This window comes from Triplophysa rosa, linkage group LG6, assembly GCF_024868665.1.
Source record: "Triplophysa rosa linkage group LG6, Trosa_1v2, whole genome shotgun sequence".
Lineage (NCBI taxonomy): Eukaryota > Metazoa > Chordata > Actinopteri > Cypriniformes > Nemacheilidae > Triplophysa > Triplophysa rosa.
Window position 1 is genome coordinate 20,645,947 of NC_079895.1, and position 17,782 is coordinate 20,663,728.

At 37.1% G+C, this 17,782-nt stretch overlaps 1 protein-coding gene across 2 annotated transcripts; it reads left to right on the forward strand.

Annotated features, from left to right (window-relative positions):
- The first annotated feature begins 6,853 nt into the window (after positions 1-6,853).
- Positions 6,854-15,953, forward strand: tnfsf11 (TNF superfamily member 11). 2 transcript variants are annotated; one of them, XM_057337016.1, is made up of 5 exons: positions 6,854-7,150; positions 9,775-9,810; positions 12,238-12,370; positions 12,838-12,885; positions 13,463-15,953. In XM_057337016.1, exons 1-5 carry the CDS (start codon positions 6,965-6,967, stop codon positions 13,885-13,887), a joined length of 828 nt encoding a protein of 275 aa, XP_057192999.1. In that variant the 5' UTR covers positions 6,854-6,964; the 3' UTR covers positions 13,888-15,953. The 2 variants fall into 2 exon arrangements, with proteins under 2 accessions (XP_057192999.1, XP_057193000.1); XM_057337017.1 differs by lacking the exon at positions 12,838-12,885 and having other exon boundaries at positions 13,463-15,944.
- The last annotated feature ends 1,829 nt before the right edge of the window (positions 15,954-17,782 follow it).

Here is a 17,782-nt window from a genome sequence, read left to right on the forward strand (position 1 = left end):
TAATATCTTTAAGATTTAATTATAAATGTAAGATTTAGAAAAATGTAAGCAGAGGTGCCTCTGGACCAGTGTTAACATCTTGCAAAGTGATCTATAAACTCAGGAGTTTGACACTCAAACACGACCATCCACATTTAGACATTAACACCTATTTGATGATCAGAAACCTGGCCTATCCGGTGACTGTGTAGTGTTATGGAGGAAGTAGGATAATTCATATTCCTAAGAAAAACTTATTGATAAGAGTAAAATATAATTAAAAAATCCATGATCCTAAAAGTGTTATATTTCAGATCAGATATTTTTATCACAGCGTAATGCAGGCTTTGCAAAGAGGCTGTTAGGAAGAATGGAACAGTAACTACTGGATTTGATTGGACTGGACAGCTAATTTAAAGATCAGGTATCACATGCAGTTTCTGCCAATCTCATTTTAATCTTGAGTACCTATACAGTTGTATTGCATACATCGTATCTTCAAAGACTGTTTAGTTAGATCACATTTATAAAAGATAGATACAGCTGTACGATTATTTCCGGAAAAACACAAGCTGCTGGAGGCTGGCAGTGGGACGGAACTACAGCATGAGCACATAACAGCAAGAGATCACAATTATGCACGTACGCGCCGATTGCCAACAAAACACATACATATGACATAGTATCATTTACTGCGTTCAGTTCATGTCCGGCATCTTTTAGCACTGGGACCACGCTATCTATCAGTTTCAAATGATATCCAAATCCAGCATTATATCCACCGTTTATATAATATCCATCACTGAAATGCCATAAACAGACACACCAAAACTTCACTATCTCAAGAGTAACGAGCTGCAGCGAAGCCAAACTTGACGCAGCACAGACAATCAAGATGGCAAGTGGGTCTCGCTCGTCGGTTGGCGCGTGGGCGGGCTCTTTCTTTAACCTTTCTGAATTGCCCAATAAAATGAATAGGATCCCTGTTACGAAACAGGGATCCAGACTTTTAAAAAAACGTTTCGAAACAAGTTGGAGTGCTGGGGGAGTGTATCAAGCACAGAAATACTACGTCATACGTCCAACTCGTTTTTAAACAAGTTGACCATGTTAAGAACACGTTCAACAGTGTAAAGAAGTCAGAATGCATGACAGCATGTTACCTCCACTTTAACAATTAAATAGCTGCATCTGATTTCACTTAATGAAAAAAATATATTATGAACCCTTTGAGCAAAATCTGTTATGAGTATTGTTTTTCACCCTGCACTGCCACTCCTTAAAAAAACTTAAAAATGTGTTACCCCCAAGAGCTGAAAAGAACGGATATTGTAAGTCTTTGTTATAAAAAAAACCTTTCAGTGTAATTTCAAGCTTAGTAATGACACACAGAAAAAAGAATGTAAAATGGCATCAGGTCTTACAATAGAGCAGATTCAATGAAGATTATCGCTGTGTGCTGTAATCCACGCCCACCCTTTGCACCATTAGACAAGGTGGCTCTCAGCATCATCAGCCAACATAAGCAGAGACCCTTTGTCTTTATTAGGTTGGCTTTACTTCCCAACTGGTGTGGTCTGACATCAGACAGGCTTAGTCGTAGACTGGAATCCCCCTTTGGGTCTGCCATGATTCAGCTCAGCCTATGATATCACTTCCTTCCCAGCCCTAACAAAAAGCCAGTGTAGCTGGGTGAATCCATTGTAGAAAAGCAATTTATGACATGGTGAATAATCTCCACATACATCATTCGGACTGCTTTTTGTTTGTATCCTCACTTAATGAATATTTTGTTCAATGTAACACTTTGCTTAACCAAACACTTTTTAAAAAATGTCAGTTCCCAACATAAGCAAAACAAGATGCATGTTGTTTTAATAGATTTTGAGAAATTACATTTGTCTATAAGCTGCTTTATAATAATTGCCATCTAGAGCAATGGTCAAGCTGTCATGATTTGCAGCTGAAATTCTGATGAAAAGTGGGTGTAGAAAGTTTTTCAAAGTAATTTCCTCCTTTTATAAAACTGCATAAAGTGTTTAAACACTTGGTTGTTTCTCATGGCACACTACATTTAATTTAGACATAAATCAAATTCAAAATAAATTCCACAGAAAATAATTCTGCCAATTTAGCATGAAATTGTCTGTAATTTTTAATAGGTTAAGGTAACGTTTTCATTTACAATGTTTTTGTAAATGAAAATATTTTCTCCTGTCTAAGCTTGTTGCGCAAAGGTAACCGCAAGTAAGCTATTCATAGGCTGCTTTACCTCAAAAAACCTAACTCTCTTTTGCTATCAAATCTTTTTTATTTTGTTTGTCCAATTACAGATGAATAAGAAACAGCCATTTACATTTGGCATACACTTTTATCCAAAGCGACTTACATTTCATTATCCCATAGATTTGTTTTTGTATGTGCAATTCCTGGCACCGAACCCATGACCTTGGCTTTGCTAGCGCCATGCGCTAACCACTGAGCCACAGGAAAGCATTTGTTTTGGTGACACTAGTGCAGAAATTATGCCCTTCACCAAAGGTTAACTTTGTCTGCCTAATGGGAATGAGATACTGATGTCTTGAATAGATTTCAAAAAACACCTAATTTGTTTTGGTCTTTTAGAACATGAATCGGATGATATTTGACCGCCACCCGATATTCGTCACCCAGCACCTTTCATGAAAGGAATGCTGCACGGCTAACACTCCATGCCCATCACTTCTGAATTTATTTGCAGTTCATTTCCATTTGCAGCCACAGACCATTGTTTTACCTCAGGGCAAAGAGTATCCAGTGGCCATATCCAAGATGTCTCAACACGACGACGCACATGGCAGTGGTTTCTGTTGTGTTTACGGGATGATACACAACTCTCTGGTGGGTGGTACATGGGCTCTCCCACAGCCCTGAGCTAGCTGAGGTTGGCCCTGTTTATCATGGAAACATCCCACGGCTGGAGAGCTTCAGCTTCAAGCGGTCTTCAAGAGCCCATATTAACTTATGGAGCAGCTGAGTCATTTCCAAATATCAAAGTTTACTGAAACAAAAAAGAGGATTTACATGAGAAAGTGAAGACCTTTGGGATTTGAAAACATGGAGCTGTGGAGAGGACTCTGTTTTTGTTCATGGAACTGAAAACACATGAATCAAGTCTTGGTGTGAGACATGACAAATTTATACACGTTGTAAAGTGCACACCGCTCAGATCCCAAAGTGTGCATCAGAGTCGGCCTGACATATCATAATATCACTGCTGTTGCCTTTGAACTTTCTGCTTCCTGTCTCCTGGTGACATCATTCCTGACTCAGACGTTGCATGTCTCTATTGAAAAACAATTGTGTATCTCCCTCCATGACATCAACCTTTCCTTTAGCCATTCCCAGGCATAATCCCAAAAACAAGTGCCTTCGTATTTACATGGTAACCATATGCCGTATATGACAGATTAGTTTGGGGGATTTTCTATTGAAAGGGGAGACTAATCACTGATGTGAATCACGTCTCAAAGAATTTGAGTAAATAACCACTGACATGTTATTCCTACTTGCTGCAACTGCAATCCATACTACCTTCACAGTGGCAATACCCTGGTCAGTAGAGCAGCAGCTCTTAGCCAGCTGAAAAGGTCTATCTGTGTTCACTTAAAGTTATAGGCAAGGAAAAAAACTGCCAGTGGCTTAAATGGGCAGCGTTGTGGCTACTCGCATTAGGCTTTAACTATCGGAAAGACAAGCAGGAAGCTACTTGTTGGGAGTGGAGGAAGAGGCAGGGAGGCAGTGCTAAACTGGTGACATGTTGCATGAGGAACCAGTTACAATTTATCTTGGGATAATTAGAGACTGGGCAGCCTCTAACTGATGTTTTAGCTGTATTGGTCTACCACTACCCTGTTCCACACTGTTCATCTTAAAATCATCACCCCATAGTGAGACAAGCACCACCTGAATTATATAGTGTTTTCACTGTGCACGACATTACGGCCCTAAAAGACTATTGATCTTCCACAATGTTTGCTAAAAATAGTTCTTATGTAGTACATTACAGCCAACATCAAAGTGCATTAGAGACAACTGTTCTTATGACCTGCCTTCTGCAAACCATAACAATTGAACACATTTCAAAATATGATGTTATGCTGGTTATTGTTTTCCTGCACTGGAGTCAGAAAGGTAAGCCTGATCATTGAGCATGCTGGCCCAAGTTTCATAACAGTCATTGTACTCCATAGACCACACTTAAAAATATACTGAATTTATTACAATTACTGCCTGCTTGAGTAATCTGTATTGTGTATTCCATGTAGTGAAACGTGCCATAAAGTGTAACTGGATGAAATGAGCATGAATAGTTTTGGCACCAACATTTTCAAAACTTGAAACTATTTTTTTATAGGAAACCACATATTCCCCCTTGTGGTCAGATTTTAACTGGCAAACATTGTGGTCCGTTTAAATCTGGCCAAGGACTGCCCATTTTATCATTATGTGGCAATATGAGTAACATGTAGTCCTATATCCCTACAAAAGGATTACGTTTTTTACTACATTTACGCATTTGGCAGATGCATTCATCCAATGCGACTTACATTGCATTATACATTTGCTTCTGATTATGTGCAATCCCCTGGGATCGAACCCATGACCTTGGCATTGCTAGAGCCATGCGCTAACCACTGAGCCACAGGAAAGCTGATGGTCTGTTAGCATGCCATGTGTCATGCAATAATCTCTTTTAAACCAAAATGCAAAGACACAGAAGTGCAGAGTTAAAGTGGCCTTCTAAAGACCTCTTGTGTTTTGGTGTGTAAAAGTGAGTAAGAAAGTAGAGAAGAGAGGAGAGGAGATGAAGAGGCGGTCGTCCTTTGTGTGCTCTGGGTTGTCTTACCACACAGGATGTGGAAGGGTAGGGAAAGGACAACACTGCACTGTTTCATGTCCCGTTTTCGCATTCTATGTAGCAGCTTAATTCTGTTTGTACACAGGTCTTCATATTATGGATAACCGCAACACTGTTTCTATGTCATTAAATGCAGTAAAAACTATGCGTGTGTATTCTTGCAAGCTAAAGGGACAATAAAAAAAAAATTCATGAGCTGATGATTCCAACTCCCATGAGCAGAGTTCTGTGGTGATGCTAATATTTCAGATCCAATCGTCCTGCCTATCCTCGAGTGCTGAAAGATCATGAAGTTTATGCAAAGAAAGCGGTCGGCATGAAACACTTTAACGTAGCCGCATGGAGTCTACAGTCATAAAAAAACATCCTCATGGTGACTCCACAGTCTGTGAAACATGGGAAGGCTTTTGGCGTGCTCTCTCCCATCCTGTGTGTACAGTACCACGCTTACAGGAGAGCTAATAATAATCTCCCGAGGCCTGCTCAGCAGAGAGGAAAGTGCCTGTGCCAGTGGTTTCGCCTGCTTTGCTCTCAACACTGCCTGGTTTTGGCTTTCTGTCATATTCTGATGGAGCGCTGGCTTCGGCTTATTCAACTACCTTCTGAACAGCTCACATGGCAAAACAAAAGGGTATAAATACCACCCAAACCTTCCTGCCGCAACCCGCAGTGTCTGCATTCTGTGGAAAATAGCTGAAGGCACGAGAAAGGCATGCAAAACAAGAGTTCTCACAGTATATTAATGACTCTTGAGTGAATGTGGCGTGCTGTGGGATGGCAGTCCCTGCGAGGCCAGCCAAGTTCATAAGGTCAGGAGTGTGCTCGGCTCATGTTTAGAGATTGACTGGCATCGTCCTGGCTTCTGAAATGGAATGCAAGTGACGCGATCGTCATCCGCACCAATCCGCTTTGCAGAAATAGTAACAAAACTGAAAGTTAGATGTAAATGACACACAATCCAGTGTGGCACACTTTGCAACCAGAGTAATTATTGTGGTTATGAAAAAGCTGATATAATGATAGAGCATTACAAAATTTTGTGCTGGAGGCTGCGCAAAAGGAAGAAAAAGCCAAGCTCTGCTTTGTGATTGGATTTGAAAGTTCTTAAGCATCAAAAAGAAACATTACTTTAGAAAGCTCTGTTCTATTTAACTTTGACTTGGCAAAAACAACCGGACATTCACTATGTTTACAAATTGAGATAAACATTCAGTCCTCTTCACCAATATCATGGACACAGATCTAAAACTGAACATAATTTGGAAAATCTCCTTTGAGGTGTTTGGACATCATATGACCCAAAAAGTCTTTGTTTTAGAAGAAATTATGAACACATGCTGGTTATGTTTCAGAAGCTTTCTAGCTGCCACGCTAGACAGGAGTTTGGAATTAGCATCAATGCCCTATGTAGGAAGGTCAGCACATTAGGTTTTTTTTATGAAGGCATGAATAGGTATGGCAAGTAAAAATGCTGTCTAGGCAGCTCACTAAGCATGACATCCAATAATCCAAAATACTTTTATTGGGTGTCTAGAATCACTAGTTTTACATTTCTGTAGCCAACTCATCTCCAAAAATGCACTCATTCATTAAATTTTTCATTTATTCATGTCTTATTGTGTTCCTAGTTGGGTAATTATGTAACTGTGTTACAAGAGGAGCCAACAATGTTTTATCCGAAATAATGGCAACTATCAGCATATCGTGTTAAAATTGGAAAAAATGTATCATTTTGTCCAATTTGTCCAATCTCTTATTGCATTTATTAATTGTGTTAAATGTAAGATAGTATAGCTAATCGCAGTATAACTTATAACCTAATGAACATAACCAACTTACACGCATGCCAAAGTAATTAATCATCATGTGGTAATGTCTTTAGACAACAATGACAACATACCTGTTCGTGGCTGAACTCATGCACACGTTAAAAGAAGAAAAGGAAGCCAGAAAAAAGAGAGATCATCTCTGACTATTATCTGATTGGCTGTTTCCGAACCCAGTTGCATTGCCCACCCACATGTTTATAAGAATCCTTGATCATTATTCCAGTCCTCCCACTGAGAGAGAATCCGCGCAGCGCTCATGGCAGCTAATGATTATCGCGCGTACCTGCGGAATCATATCGATATGGACGAGGCTCCGGCGCGCGTCGCGCACACAGGCTCTACTCACAGGGCGCTCATATTCATCACCCTGGCTATCATGGGACTGCTGCAGGTCGCGTCGAGCGTAGCGATTTTGTTGCACTTAACCGGTTATCTAAGAGAGGTAAGAAACAAACTGGCACAGCAAGGAAAGAAAGACGGCGGAATGCACCCAGGGGAAAACGACTCTTTGTGAAAAGTCGTTGTGAAGTTTTGTCTATTTGAGCTTACAGCGCAACATTGTTTTTACCGACAGAGTCAAGTTTATGCGCAAAAAGTCTGTGGTTTTACTATAGTTCTGTTTCAGCTGGCTGCATGGTTTCGTTTAACCTGTTGTGTGCTCTGAATGCCAAGAAAGTTCAAAGAGCCTGAGACTGTTCACTTATGCATAAGGTGCACGCGCAAAAGTCCAATTTAAATAACTTTCTAAAACATAACGGGGTGTTGGAAAACCACACTGTATTGTACGATATTTGAAGTTAAATATTTGTCTTGTGACAGAAATCACGCATGTCTAAACTTGGTCAGTCCGAGTTGCATCATTTGATTTAAATAGACTACTCAATCCGCATGTCTCTCGTTTGACTATTGCACCTGTGAGATGTCAGGTATTCTCCCATACAACTAAATAAACTAAACACAGGTTGGTAGGTTATTTGAATACGGGTCCACTGGCGTAGTAAGTTACACATCTTTTCTTTTTGAGCATGTGATATCTCGCCTAGGGCACCAGTTGAACCGGAACATCCACTGAGGCACCGTTAAAAAGTTATTGTTGCATGATTGATGCTTCAGGCTTGTAAAATGTAAGAGTGTTGTTTTTTGTGTGGCTCTTCAGCAACAGCGCATTTATTACAGTACGCTTTAGTTTCAGAGAGTGCTGACACTGCCCCTCCAGGAAATGCGCTTACTCATTTTATTTAAAGTTCAATAAACTATGTAAATTTATTCTTTCAGGGAATTGCAGATCTTGGCTTAAAAGAGATTTTGGTTGTTGGCAATGTCGAGGTAGTTTGAATGAATGTGTCTTACGTCCTGCAATGTTATTGTTTTTAGTCAGAAATGTGTCGAAAGCACACAAAAGACTTGTGTTGTATTTATATTTTATCCCCAGATCATCCTTTAATTTTTTTTTAAATCCTTTAGAATAATAGTCTACTAAACAAATGTTGTGTATGTACTGTCAGCATTGTAAAGGATTTTTACAAAACATCTTTCTTTCTTTTTCTTTCTTTCTTTCTTTCTTTCTTTCTTTCTTTCTTTCTTTCTTTCTTTCTTTCTTTCTTTCTTTCTTTCTTTCTTTCTTTCTTTCTTTCTTTCTTTCTTTCTTTCTTTCTTTCTTTCTTTCTTTCTTTCTTTCTTTCTTTCTTTCTTTTACAGTATATTTTATTGTGTCAAGTTTACCCTTTCAGCCTGATGCAATCTTAATTATTTATTTTGCTTATTGATTTTATTTAGCTGAGAAAAAGCCTCATATATATTGTCATGCCCAGAGTTTTCCTGCTCTCTCTCTCTCGTATTATGACATCTTGTTTTGTGAGGCTTTGGCCCAAACACAGCGGTGTATGTCCGTCGGAGGCTTCTAGTGTGCTGGTGGAGGGCCAATGCAACAGATGCGAGGAGAAAAAGACGAATGTTAGTTGTGTTTGGCGCAAAGTTCATGTTGTCCTTAAAATGGATGCAGAGAAAATATTTTCTGCTGAACTAAACCATATATCAAACCATATATAAAAGTGTTAACTTATATGTAATTCCTTATATAGTGAATGAAAATTACATTCAGTATATCAAGGTATATCCCCCCAAAACATTCCATCTGTTTTTACTTACAAGAGTTTTTTTACCAGCAGTGTTTTGTTTCACATCATAACAATTTGGTATGGTGCTTTATGCTCAAATATAGTTTGTCTTTGAGGATACTTAAAGGAAAGAGTCATGGAAATATTATTTTGTTATATAGTGAAGTGAGCCGAAGCGACATTCAATTCAGTATATCAAAGGAGACGTGAATAATGTCATGCATCACATATTCCTTGTCTCTCTCTCTCTGAGAACATTTCATTCCATCTGTTTTTAGTTATGAGAAAGGTTTTTTTGCCAGTGCCTGCACCTGTAGTAGTTTTAGATGGGTGTTGTACATGCAAATAGTAATCATATGTATCATTGAGAATACTTAATAAATAATAATAAATCACAGAAATGTAGTGTGCTTCCAGACAGTAGGTCTAGATACTGTAACATTATTGCACATTTTGCACATACATTTTCGGGACAAATGTTCAGAATTCTACAACATTGATATAAATGATAAATCTGTTAAGGTGAGAATACCACATTCTTTTTATTAGATAAAAGCAGAATTAGTGGCTCTTCAGTGATTTAAATAGTTGATTAAGTATTATGGTATAAAAGTATAAAAACCTATGTTTTATTATGTTTTACCACCGACATTAACGAAGTGCACAAAGCTGATGAAAACAACTACTGTAGAATATTGCATTGTGCATTCTGATTTGTTGCATTAGTTGCCTTGAGGTCGTTTGACAGCTAAACTCATCTACACATTGTTTTGAAGTGTATCTTTACTCACATTGTTTTGTGGGTGTGTCACAGTTAAATTACCTAATGAAAATAATGATGCTTTCCCGTTACTTCATAAAAAGCATGCAGCACCTGTTAGTAAACAGCAATATATTAACCCAGCAGTATGCAGTTGTATAACTTTACTGTGTTTGTTGTTTTTTACAGGTGGACCTTGTTACAGCACAGCAGACTCCTAATGAGGTGAGCTAGTGAACTTCAAAAGATGTTTTTTTCCTAGTGTTTGTCCAACTTGGGTTAGACTAGAACAAAGTTGCAAATATTCTTTCAATAACACAATACTTTATCCCGAAGCTCACAATTGCAAGGATTATTGTATATTGGTCTATAGACATTTCACATTCTTTGGCATGGCATTTCCCCCTTTGAACACAAGCCAGGAAATTCCAATACTTGTGCTTTTCCAGTAACCTGAAAATGTTTATAGCATGGTGTTTATTAGGTAGGCAGAATGTGCGTGTGGTATTAATGATACTAAAGTTTCATTGTTAAAAATAGGCTTTATTTAGCTATTTTTAATTAACATATTTTATTTAGATCAAGAATGAATGCACAACAAAATATCATAGCTGCTGTAAAACACTTCCTTGATCAGTATAATTTAGTTGCTCATGAAAAGGTCGAGCCAAAGTACCCAAGAAGGAATTTAGTTTAGATGTTTAACCAAGGTTTTGTGGCCAATGACTATTCAATTACAACTGAGCTGTTTTTTCTGCATACAGTATATCTATGTTTTCTTCAAATGATGTACTCATTTTATTGTCCTCATTGTTATTATCAAAATCTCTAAAGAGAGATCCGGTGAGAAACGAAGTGATAATTAAGTTCTTTGGAAAGTATTTACTGTACATTTACCATGTAGTCTTTTTGAGAAATGAGCGTCTGTTGTTCCATTCTGGCTATAATACTTAGTGTAATAAATTTGTAGTCATGGTTTTTATGAAGCGTTTCTCTGACAACTGTGACAGACCATGATAAGTGTGTTGTTTTTACATTACCCTGGGTTTGCTTATTTCCCAGGAAATGTAAATGTTAAAAAAAGACAGTGTTTAAATACATGTTATGACCCTGCTGTCGTTTTTGAGTGCTTGTATATACTGGCTTGTACTTTGTTTGTGGTCTACCCAAACTCTTAAGAAGGTCAGAGGATGTGAACAGCATCCAGAACTCTGCTCTTGAAAGACCTACAGTAAAATAAGCCGAATAGAAATTGTTTGCTTTTAGCTAGTCTAGAACAAATACCAGAACAAACAGGCTAACTTAAATAACTTAAACATTTAGTTTGTATTTCTTGAGCCTATAGTTTTACTTACAGCCAGGGGTTAAATTGGGATTTGTTATGTGCCGGGGCTCTGTGGGGGATTTTGGGGGGTAGGTATATGAAGCTAAAAATCTTATTCATTGACAATCTGTAAAATATAAGTTGAGAGAGCCCTTTGCTATAATCAATAAAATGCTGATTAAACTCATTCTAGATGCCAGCAATTTACAAAGCTAAATATGATAAGAATAAAATCTTTCTGTAGGCCTGTGCCCTTTCCTTGTGTCAATATCAAATATCTTCATTTATTAATGTCCACAGAATTGTATGTATGCCCTGTGTGTTTCCAGTACTTTTCTGTCAAAACGTCATACAATATTCACAATGATTGAGATGACCCATTAACTTGTGGGTTGCACTTTATTTTACAGTAAGTGTAGTGTACTGACAGTGTACTTACCTACGGAAGTACTGGGTGGTATAAGGTAACTACATGGTATAAGTTTAGGTTTAGGGGTAGGTTCTGGGTTAGTACCTAGTTATTACCCAGTTATTATATTTACTGTAATAAGTACATAGTATGTACATGGTAAACAGGACTGTAAAATAAAGTGCTACCAACTTGTGCATCGTTGCTGCCGCACATACCATGAACAAAACCGCTTTAAATGCTTGAATTAGATTAAAGTGACATCATTTGGAAGTCAAGCCTTTCTTTACAGACAGCTCACTATGACTTGAAACATGAAAACAACAGTGCGCACCGGACGAGAAGCGGCACGCGCATCGTATCTATAACTCGCAAAAAGGCAGTGTGCGGCTGGGCGCTGCAGAAAGGAGACACAAGTGCGCACAGACACGCGGTGCGTTCCAAACTGAATATATACAGTAAATCTGTATGGTACTTATAGTGATGCCATAATTCAACAAGTTTGTTTGATACTTCTTCAGCTTACAGCTGAAGTAAGTGTATTCAGGAATTCAGAGTATTACTGATTTTCTGGACTTTCCAGATTGTTGTCTTCATTTTTATGACAGATTTCAATTTGAATGACAACATTTTGTGCATACCTGAAAAGAACAACATGTAAAAAGGAAACAAGACACTGTCACCTCACAAGTCATATTATCATCAGCTTCTGAAAAGATGTTTTGTTGCCTCAGGGGTGTGGGGAGCAGTTGATAGGTCACATGCCCTAAAAAAAGAATATGTTTTGTATGCATATTTGCATATCAGAATCAGAATTTCAATTAAGAATTTATGCATTAGGCAAAATGAGCTATGGTTCATCCATTATTAAAAACTCAGAACCTAAAAGCTTTTTTGCATGTGTTTGATTCTTATTCAGGAAATGCACAGTGAAACATTAATAGCCGACCCACTACGAAGTACGAAGGAGAAAAAAGACAGATGCCGAAAGAAGGATGCACACCTGCCATTAGCTCATCTGCCGATTAGTACAACCAATGACTTTTCAACCAGTAAGTATTATGCTGTTAATTGTGATACATTTTTGTAAATACAGTTTTCTATAAACATTTCACATGACACAATCTTACTAAGTGTTTCATAAAACCTTCACTGACAATAATAATGTTGCTTATGTGCACTTGCTGCCTGTATTGTTAAAGGTATAGTTCACTCAAAAATGAAAATTATGTCATGAATTACTCACTCTCTAGTTGTTCCAAACCTGTATAAGTTTGTTTGGTTGAACACAGAGAAAGATATTTGGACGAATGCTTGTAACCAAACAGTTCTTGAACCCATTGACTAGTAGGAAAAATTACAATGGTGGTCAAAAGTGCCCCAGAACTACATTCTTCAAAATATCGTCTTTTGTGTTCAACAGAACAAACAAAACATATAAAGTAATTTTTCCTACTATGGTAGTCAATGGCGTCCAAGAAATGTTTGGTTATAAGCATTTTTCCGAATATCTTTCTAGGCGTTCATCAGAACAAAGAAATTTATACAGATTTGGAACAACTCGAAGGTGAGTACATGATGACAGAATTTTTATTTTTGGGTGAACTATCCCATTAAAGGATTTATGCAAATCTAATGGTTTTGAAAGGGCCTTGGAAACTAGTGCCAAGCAATTTGCACTGCTCAATTCCACATCTCCACACTACATTTGGTTCTGAGTGCCCGATTGTGAGGGATGTTCTTACAGACTTTTGTGAACAAGGCGCAAATTACTATAAACCTAATTTGCATGACAAGAATGACAATAAATTAAAATAATATTTAAATCTGAAAACGTTTGCATCTGTGTTTGTTTAAGTCAAATAATGTCAAACTTAAGTTTTTCATGAAATTGTACCCAGCAGCTCTACTTATATGTCATTTAAGTTTACTGTTGTGAATTGGGCAAGGAGACAGTATTGAAGACTGATTTTTATGTATTTGTAGCTGCTTTTTATTTAACCAAAAAAAGTTATAGAATGCAGATTTAATTTAAATATCCATGGAAAATGGTACTGCAAAAAGCCTCTAGAAGGTTCATAAAAAATATGCAAGTGTTTACGCTGTCAAATGTGTTCATTCTAATCATGCTGCTGTTTCTGCAGAAGATCCAAAAGCCACCACCATAATCCACTGGAATGAAGGTCAAGGAACGCTGAAAAAGATTAAATACCACGATGGTCGAATACTAGTGGACGAGCCCGGCTATTACTATGTGTATGCCAAAACCTGCTTCAGATATGCTAAGGATCATGACACTGAGCAAGTGGACCTCAGCAATATACAGTTGTTTCAGTATATTTACCATGAGAAGCACACACAGAATATAATCTCACCCATTATGATTGGCAAAAGTGGCGGAACCTATCGCCAGTGGAATATCGCCAAGTACAACAAGTTCTGTGCGGTGCAGGGCAGAGGTGTCCAGTTAAATAAAGGTGATGGGCTTTATGTTAGCGTATCTTATTTTTGGCTGCTGGACCCTGCAGCCGAGGGGACGTATTTTGGTGCTTTTAAGATAAGCGATTGACTTTCATAGTTTTTGCTACTGAACATGTTTATGCACACTTATGCACACCCTACAGACGTTTTCAAAGTGACCATGAACCACTGAGAACTTGTATTATTGATCACTGACTTTTTGTTTGACAATATTGCATTGTACATCATTTAGAAGCATTTTAGCAGATGTGGTTTTAAGCTATAAAGTACCATCACAAGAAGACCTAGAACAGGACTGGGGCATGCAATATGATTCTAGATGAGCCCATCTACAAGTCTAAATACTTTTACATACTTAATACAGGAGTGCACCAATACTGATACTGGTATCGGTCCAATAGTACCTTTAGTTTTACATTTCTTCAATACAAAACAGCATATAGACTGTACACTCTTAAAAAAGGTGCTTCAAAAGGTTCTTCAATGCAATAGAAGAACCTTTTGGTTCCATAAAAAACCATTAACATCTGAAGAACCTTTCTGTTTCACAAAAGGTTCTTTGTGGTGAAAAAAGGTTCTTCAGATTATTAAAAAGTAAGAGATGGTTCTATAAAGAACCTTTGACTGAATGGTTCTTTGTGGAAACAAAAATGGTTCTTCTATGGCATCGCTGTGAAGAACCTTTTAAGAACCTTTATTTTTAAGAGTGTACAGTGCCCTTCGCGTAAATGTTGCCATGCAAAGAAGCACCAGCAGTTAAAAAAATTATGTCAGTTTGGAGGTATTTCAGTGACAGAGTTTAAACAAACACAGAACTGCTGTTTGTTTAACCACAAAAAGCTTACTGAAGCCCCCAAAAAATGAAATCTAGACCTCTGAGTTAGGTTAACAAATCAGTTTGTTTAAAAAAAAAAATTTAATACCACTTGAGAGTGAGGACAGTTCATACTAGAAAAGTGGCCTTGACAGCTCTGCTTGTTTAAGTCACTATGCATGACTTCGGAAAATAAACCCGTGCTTAATTTGAGAAAATATGTCAAAATTTAGTTAACCAAACGTACAAACAAAAATTAAGACGGCTGGACTGTCTTTGATTCACCGGGAGAATTAAAAATGTTTAAGCAATGCGTGGAACCAAACTGAGTTTGGGACACTGTAATTTAAAGTTTTTTTCTTTGTGTATTTATTTATTGTCTGATGATAGAACACGTAAAATGTTTTGTATAATGTAAAGTTTGTACAGTGTATATCATTGTATAAATGCCTTTACTCCATTCTTTAAGAGAGATTTTGGATTTAGGGCATTGACTTTAGGTCAGTTATAGATATGCTTTTTATCAAGCACATGGCTCTTGTTTTTAGGCTTAAATGGATTGGTTTCTTGCTAAAGAAACTTTGTATTTAAGTATCATTCATTTGACAATTCTGTGCACAAATGTTCATGGAGAGCACAATATGTTGTTCCACGGCTGTTTTAAATGGCAAACCTAAAGTCTACGATTTTTCATATGTTAGCAAAGTTTTGTTCTATTATATGTTTATTTATACCATTCTGACTAGTAAAGATACTTTTCTAAATAAAATACTAATTTCAATGTGATGTTTAAGTGGTCATCTCCACTTGTAAATAATGCAGAGTTTTGATACAGATTTTAGTTTTAATTTATACATGTAATTTATTCATTCAGTTTAATGTGTTTTGTTAATATCCTTTAAAATGATACCAAAATTTCCACCATTTGAGACTTATACGTGGGTTCATCCTAATTGAATACTGCCTCAGCAAAGGCTGTTCCCAGCGTTAACCGGCTCCTCTGTGGATGTGACAGCTAAAAGTAAATGTTTAGTCTTTCTTTTCTTTGTGGTATTGTCAAGCAGTCTGGTGAATTATATTAAGCATAGGGTGGGAACACACGCATCATTAAAATAACATTCTCCCGTTAGTGCCGATTGTTTACTGCAACTCTAATTCACTGCAGAAAGTTGGACCATATTTTGCTTGGACTTCATTTCTGAAAGAAGTACAGTAGGGGGACTTAAACAAAACATTGTCCCATTGTGTATTTGTCTATTGTGAAACACCAGTTAACATATTAAATTAAGATGACCTCTCAATGCACATCCACAGCAACCTACAGTAAACCCCCATTTAACGTTATGAAACCACGTGTTAGAAATGGCTACATATGGAGATCGACCTTAATTTGACATTTTTTTTAAGTAAGAGCAGCTTAGTGTGACATTATTTGTCTTTGAACATTAAGGATAATTACAACAACCTAATGACAATTCTTAAAGTCCCACTGCATTCGACAATTTTATCACTTAAAACTCGTCTTTTAAGCATTAAAATAGCTTATGTAAAAGATTTTTATTGTGATAGGAATTTCTTCATGCATGCCTTAAAATGACTTGAATGTAAATCTACACCCTTGCTTCATTTAGTATTTGCAGATTCATGAATATGGAAATTAGTTTCCGCCTCCATTCAATCACGTGAGCTCGGACAGGTGGTTATATACAGTAGATGCCTCATTTAACGTGTAAGCAGTGCATGCTCGTGTTGCAGGAGCTGAAACAGCAGTAATCTGTTTACATTATTGGTTACAGGGTTATGATGTCATAAACAGAGGCAGTTTCAAACTGCATTTTTAAACTGTCTTTGGTAAACTGCAGTTTCATAGAAAAAATACTCTGCAATGCTTTAAAATAACGAATTCGCACATGGTTTATCTTAAATCATATTAAAAACACAACATAGACACAAACAACATTAAAAACTTGTTTTTCACCATAGGGGGACTTTACCTATTTAATAATTTTTCAAATTCATATGAGTTTATGCAGTCTCATTTGTCAGTTTTCATATGATTTGCATAAGTCACACTGACAATTAAGGGTAGTTAGGGATAAATCTGGTTGCGTTTTACGATATGTACAGCAATGTTTCAAGTACAATCATACAAGCATTCATAAAACACATTCTCTTGAGATTTGATCAATCAGTTTCTGTAACAAAACTAGGTTTATGTTTGCCTTAAATACTAGTTTATAGTCTTGAAAGCCAAATCAGCAGGAATATACAGTGAAAACATATTGTACATGCCTACAATGAACAACTTCAAGTTACAATCCTGGCTCATTTTTTTAGAAAATCCAAAGTCTCATTTCAAATGCTAACACAGCAGACTAGATCTTTTTCGTGAGATTGTATTCTTCAAAGCAACTGTACCATGGGGTTCCATAAAAACGTATGGACAGTTTGCCAACTTTGCTGTGCGCATGCTGCCTTTATGGTTCCTATTATGTCGGTTCTGCGTCGCTGGAGTTAAGTATTTTTGTATTTTTTTGGCTTTTTTATTGTTCACATGTGTAAAAATAAGGGTTTCAGGTTGCAGAATAAAATGGTAAAGTGATTGCATAACATTTGAATGGTCTAACCATTATCATCTCATGCAATAGTATATAGCATATTGTATGTTAGTGTCACCCATTCGCAGAAAAGTCAGATTTTAGGAACTTAGTGTGAAATATTTATAGGCTTGATGTGGCATGAACAGTTTTATAACTAAAATGTGCTTTTTAAGCATATATTAAAGGCATTGATACATTCCTAAACATGCTAACTCAGGGTGCCTTTTTAATGGATTTTTGTGGTGAAAAGGAAATAGCTTCAAGGTTAGATTTATAGAACAGCTGGGAGTTTTGTTATGCACTTTAAAGTAGATTAGGAATTTGCACGCTCACGCTTGCATGCTCTTCCTTTGCTGACTAAATCAGTTGTTTTTACCGTTCTTTTAAAAAACAGATTAAATGCTAATATTTCTCAGTAATACCTCGTTTCCACTGAGTGGTACAGTTCAGTATGGTTCACTACGGTACGCAATTTTTTCAGTTTCCACTGTGAATGGTACCAAAATAGCGAAACCGTACCGTACCACTTTTTTGGGACCCTTTCGTAAGGGTACCTAGCACAGTAGTAC